This window comes from Phalacrocorax carbo, chromosome 12 (genome assembly GCF_963921805.1).
Source record: "Phalacrocorax carbo chromosome 12, bPhaCar2.1, whole genome shotgun sequence".
NCBI classification, from domain to species: domain Eukaryota; kingdom Metazoa; phylum Chordata; class Aves; order Suliformes; family Phalacrocoracidae; genus Phalacrocorax; species Phalacrocorax carbo.
This window is the reverse complement of record NC_087524.1, coordinates 17,908,257-17,914,256: the sequence shown is the minus strand read 5'-3', so window position 1 is coordinate 17,914,256 and position 6,000 is coordinate 17,908,257. Positions and strand designations below refer to the sequence as shown.

At 50.4% G+C, this 6,000-nt stretch overlaps 1 protein-coding gene across 12 annotated transcripts in view; it reads left to right on the top strand.

Annotated features, from left to right (window-relative positions):
• Positions 1–608: 608 nt before the first annotated feature.
• FGFR2 (fibroblast growth factor receptor 2) overlaps positions 609–6,000 on the top strand; it is an 86,352-nt gene continuing 80,960 nt past the window's right edge. For 4 of the 12 annotated variants that reach the window (XM_064464304.1, XM_064464302.1, XM_064464297.1 and 1 more), the window contains exons 1-2: positions 609–1,065; positions 5,461–5,717. In XM_064464304.1, the coding sequence (XP_064320374.1) occupies positions 821–1,065; positions 5,461–5,717 (502 nt within the window). In that variant the 5' untranslated portion in view covers positions 609–820. Of the gene's footprint in view, positions 1,066–2,826; positions 3,180–5,460; positions 5,718–6,000 lie in introns of those variants that run through there. The other 8 variants (XM_064464306.1, XM_064464305.1, XM_064464303.1 and 5 more) reach the window with 4 other exon arrangements.

Genomic DNA, 6,000 nt, shown 5'->3' with positions numbered 1-6,000 from the left:
GTGTGAGGAGTTACCCCGCCCTGCACGGGGAACGGCCTGGGCCCAGGGAGGCACCACGGCGGGCTGGCGGTGCCACAGGCCAGGCCCACACCAAACCGCGCCGCCCGGGCGGGACATGCCGTGCTTCCCGTCTGTCCTTTCCAAACTGTTGGACAACTTTTAGTGGCGCACCCCGCGCGGAGCTGTGCCGGATTTCTCCCCCTCCCGCCCTGTCACTGCTGCGGGATGCGCTTCCCCGCTCCCCCGGGGAGGCAGCGGCCGGGCGAGGGGACTCCCGCTTCCCTCTTGCCCTCTTTTTAACGCTGTTTCTCAGCGGCCACCACGCCACGTCCCCGCCGGGGAGGCGGCCCCGACCCCCGGCTGAGGTGGCTGCTGAGGGAAGCCCGTCTGCGGGAGCGGGGCCGGGGGCTCTCCGCCCGCACTGCGCTGAGTCGGGCTGAGGCGGGCCTGCAGCAGGGTAAAGGGCTGCGAGACGCGGCCGCCGCCATTGGCAGATCCGAGCAGCGCCGTCCAGGAAACGGCTCGGGTTGCAGCTGGGGGAGTGACCGAGGGAAGGAGGGAGGGAGCCGGGGGAGTGCGCTGAGGGGAGAAAGGGGGAGGAAAAAAAAAACCCACCGGCAAAAAACCCACCCACCCAGCGGAGGGGGGCTGTCGGCTTGACAAAGCTGCGGCGGCTCGGGGAGAGCGGCTGGATGGAGCGGAGCGGGACCCGCGGCGCTCTGCTCGGCGATGCCCGCGCGGGGGAGGAGGCTGCTGGCGCCGGGCACGGCGGGCTCGCCCCTCTGAGGCGGTAGCCGCCGCAACCGAGCGAGGAGACGGGATGGGACGCCGGGCCGGCTCCTGCCTCGCCTCGCCTCCCTCCTGCTTGCCCCAGCCGCCTCCCGCGGGGGATGCGCCCCGCTGCGCCGCTGCGGGTTTGCCAGCCGGGCCCGGCGGGGCCGCCTGCGGAGTGACCGCGGCCGCCGAGGAGTTCCTCCCCATCCCGGGGAGCCGCTGCTGGGCTCCGCGCCTCAGCCCGCCTGTTGCGGGGGAGCGGACCCTTCCCGCCGAGCTTTCTCGCTGCAGGTAATGGCACCGGGCTGGGCCGGCCGGGGGAGCGGGGCGGAGAGAAGGTGCAGCCCTAAAAAGCGAAGGGGTTGCGAGGCGGCGGGAGGGCTGGGAGTCCCGGCGCTTCCTCGGCACTGTGTACCCGCTGGGGCCGGCCGGGGGAGCGGGGCGGAGAGAAGGTGCAGCCCTAAAAAGCGAAGGGGTTGCGAGGCGGCGGGAGGGCTGGGAGTCCCGGCGCTTCCTCGGCACTGTGTACCCGCTGCCGCGCTCTGGCTGCCGGCCCGCGGCCTCGCACCTGGTGCCCGCCGGGCTGTGCCGGTGCGGGGCTTGGGCAGCCCGCGGGGATGTGGGATGCGGGTCGGTGTTTCTGTCACTTGGTCGACTTTGAGGTGCGGGGCGGGAAGCTCGAGCGCCGCCGCCGCCGCCCGCTGGCTCCCCGCCGGTCCTCCCTCTCCCGGCCGCGGGGTGCGCGGGGCTCTCTGGGGAGGGCTTCTAGCCGTGACAGCGGGGCGTGAGGAGAGACGCCCGGCCTCGGTGGGCGCAGCCCCCGGTTCGGAGCCTGGCGAGCGGGCGGTACTCCCCGCCGGGCCCGGGGGAGAGGCACACCACCGCCCCCGCCCCAGGTAAGGGGGAAGAGAATCCCTCAGTGAAATATATATTTAAATGCAAAACGGCCCGTTCGAACAGGGACCCATTATGCGTTTGGTGTGAAATGCTATCAACATTTAAAACTTCATTGTCTCCTTTGTACCAAATCCCTGTAAATCTTCCACTAGCCTTTACTCATTTTCATCTGAAAAGCCTGTTTGGACTGAATAGACAGCAATCAGCAGCCTCTGGACTTCTCTCTCTCCCTCTGGAATGTCAATTAAAATGCAGATTTTTCCCCCCTCCTGATCTCTTAGTGGTAAAAGACTTGACAAAAACAGGATAGTCCTGGAAAGCAAATGAAAGAAGTTCAAACAATGAAAAAAGTACTGAAGCTGCCAGCCGGTTCCCATTAGTCCTCCAGAATTAATGTTTAATAGCTATGATGCTCAGATTTGCTTGGAGACTGAACTATGGTGAAGAGTCTTGTTAGATAAATATGCGTGTGTATATATATAGTATGTGTATATATAGTGTATGTATATATGCATTTATCAGTATGTGTGTACGCATACATAAAGCTGTTAGCTTTAAAGCTTCATGTATCTGGATTTTTCTGATGAGGCTTCTGGCTTTTAGAGCACTTGAGATTTCTTTCTGGGGGAATATCCATATTTTATTCAGATTTTGCTGTTCCTGGCCTAATAGAGAAAGATGCTGAAGAGTTATACAATGAGCAATGTATTGATTTGGTTAACATACTCTACAAATTGTACTCTCCCTGGGGAGTGATAAACATCTTATAAACAACAATGGAAGTAGATTAAAAAGAACACTGAGCATTGAATTTAATTAATGCCACTGCTGAACAAGTCCTACTTGTTTGTGTGTGCGAGTGTGTTTAAACTCAAGTACAGCTTGGAGGAATTTTGTTGTGCTCCCAAACCAGTCTGCTTTCCCATGCTTGTCAGTTTGGCAAAGAAATTTGGGCAGGTATGTGACGAGGTGAAAATTGACTTGATAAGCAAGTGGCAAGGAGAGCCATCAATCATTGGAGGCTGACAACTCCTCCCCAAAGTGTAGGCTGAGAAGAGAGACAGAGTTCCCTTTCAAGGGGAAAAATAAACACTACGTGTGGCTTTCACTGAGTCTGAGACTCCAGGAGGGATTATGGTATTGTAGTCAGGAAGCCAGAATTGTGGAGGCCAGAAAGCATGCTGGGGCTGTGTTCCAAACATTGAGATAGAGGTACATAATTATCCAGCACAGGAGGTCTTTCCAGAGAGTCGTCCCCCAGCAACTGTGGCAATTTAACTATGAAAAGAATTTAGCTTTGTTTCATCTTCGTTGAACTCTGCTTCTTTTGGGAAAGGGCAGTCCTTGAACCCCCGTCGCTGTCGTGGCAGTAAAAAGTGGTTTGGCTCCGTGGATGGGTCCAGAGCTCTGATATTTTTTTGCTTTGCTACACCTTTGCAAACCCTGGTTTTGAATTTTCTGCTGCCCTGTGGATGGAGAGTCCCTTCTTTCCTCTGGCAGATGTTCAGGTGAGAAGACGCGTGGTCAAGTAGCTTTGTGCTGCACGTCAGCACAAGGTACTGAGGTGTGTGAGGGTACAAACCACAAAGGTGCTTTCAAAGGCATTTAATGTAGACTAAAAATCTTAGACAGCTGAAATGTAAGTGGAATTAATGCTGTTAAAAAAAGAGTCTGGAATATATGCTAGCATTCTGGTATGTTTTCTTTTTGCAAAATCATGATTGAATTTTACATTTATACACATAGCCTTTAGTCGGGCTTTACAGGATGATTTATGGAAATTAAATTAGCATTACATCCAGTCTGTTAATTAGCATTTCTGCCTGCTTTACAGCTGGATAAGCTGAGCTACAGAGCTGTGGCTGTCAGACAGCGAGTCAGGTGGTTGACCTGGGTGGTGGGGTCCAGGAGGGCTTGTTCCAGTCTTTCACCAAATGCAAACCGGTCCCAGAGACAGAGCTCTCTTCAGTTCTACACCTGCTCTGCCCTTGTTTAGAGAAGTGCTCGGCAAGCTCTTTGCAAATGTTTTTGCAGTGGTCTGGTGGTGTTTTCACTGGAGATTTAATAGTAGTTGCTAGCTTGTGGTCTGGGATGCTCATGCTGTGCTTAAATAGGAGGGACAGAGCTTTAAGCTGATATCAGCAGAGGAGAAAAAAACTTGTCTTTAAGTATCAGCAATTTGCCTGAAATACCATGTATTAATTACTTTCCCCAAGTGCCTTCTTTATGTCATCTAAAATCTGTTTCTACTGACTCCAGAAGTTCTTGTATATAGTACCCAAGATAAAAGATGCCTCAACAGCTTTCCTGTCCTTAGCACTGTGAACCTGTACGTGCAGCTAGCAAAAGGCTAATAAAATCTGAGTAAACTTTTTGATGGTTGGCTTTATAAAGGGAGAATATTTGTCCACGTCTCTGCGTACCATATGCTGAATAATGGGGAGTTTTGAGAAGTTTGCCTTTATGGCTACACTTTCCCCCTCCCCTTTCTTTTTTTCTTTTTTGGTCTTGTTTGTTTTTAAAGGGTGAGAGCAGGAGGGAAAAAAGAGTTTTTAATGTTGTTTTTCCCTTCAAGACAAGTGCTTCTTAAGCTTAAATTCAGTTTCATCAGGTCTGAGATGAGTCATCAGCCAGACTAGAACAATTGCTGCAGTTACTTGTTTTATCCATTTGCTGGGGTTTACCATCTTTTATTTTTGAAGTGGAAAATCAGGTCTAATTTTCTGGTTGAGCTGTTAAATTGGCCTGTGAGGATACTCTTCTGACCCTCACCTGGTATCTTAGTGTGGTGGCACCAGGGTCCCCTGAAGGGAGTTTCAACTTACTTTGGTACCACTTCACTTCTCTCTTCCATCAGCGCACGCCTGGATTACCAGTTAACTCTGTCCATTTAAATCAGTTTTACTGTGAATAAAATGGTCTAGGTGATCCCCGAGGTCCCTTCCAACCCGTGATTCTGTGACTTTTTTTCTCCCTGTCTGAAAAATATATATCAATAAGCATCTTTGAGAGAGAGAAGAGAAACACGCGTGCATGCTGTTTAGTGTATGTGATTGGAAAATTATGCTGGCGAGGTCTCCTCTGAAGCTGCAATCCGTACCACTCTTTATACAGATTTTAATTGCCTGTATTGCAATGTAGCTAACCAGTATCCCTGCAAAGACTGGAGCCTTTCACCTGTACGGGGCTCTCAAGGCTTTGAAAGGAAGCTGAACTGAGTTGGAAGAAGGTATCTCCATAGGGGAGCTGGAAGTCCTGAGGTGAAATAAAGTTTTACAGATTATTCAAGTTGAAAGAGTATTTTTCAACTGTTTTTCTTGTGGAAAATTACTGAATTCTTTCAAATTCAGCTGGCTGCAGAACTGCCTAGGTGAAGAAATGAAAAACAAGGCTAAGTTACAGAAACCTTCATACAATAACAAGAATATAATTTGTATAATTGTGGTAATTTTGTAGCATTACAGGTTATGTGCCTGCACATGTGTGTGCCTCTTGTTCTTTAAAAACTGTATATTTTTCTGTCAGTAAAATAGCTCTCTAAATATCTGCTGAGAAGTGATTTTGTGAAAACAAGGAGGACTTGGTTACGCCTCAGGTGGTGATGGAAACTGCTAACAGAAAGTGAAAAGTCACTCACTTTTCACATATTCTTGAAGCTGGAAAACTATTTTTCCCATCCTCCTATTCCCCTTCCTCTCACCTCAGCTCTGTTTGGGGCTTTCTGAAGTTTTCTGGTTTGTGTTTTAAGATGTTTTTGCTGACAGTGTTAAATCTCTCTCCTCCCCACAGCAGCAGCCGTCATTCCAAGGGAGGAGGTATTACCCTGGCCGAAGGCGCTGCTTTCTCTCCATGCTTCTCTAGAGGTGTTCAGATGGGATTAAAGTCCACATGGAGATATGGAAATGGACCAGGAATTTACTCTAAAAAGATGGTCAGCTGGGATTCGGGTTGCCTTATCTGCCTGGTGGTGGTCACCATGGCTGGACTTTCCCTGGCTCGACCTTCGTTTAATTTAGTTGTTGAAGACACCACGCTGGAACCTGAAGGTAAATCACTCTAGAATCCTTAATTCCAACAAAGTAAGTTAATTTTAAATGCCTGAATGTCTGAAATAGTAGTCAACATCTTTATGTGTTTTAGTCAATCTCAGGCAAGTAACAGATTAGCCCTGAAGAGTTATGCTTTTTGACTTTTCCTGCTCGCACATGGGCTGTGGTCATGCAATCATGCGTTTATTTAATCTTAGGCAAGCAAGTGGTGCCAGTTATTTCACTTGTGACTGTCATCACGTTGTATAATCAAAGTGTACAGCTGAAAGTTTTCAGGAAT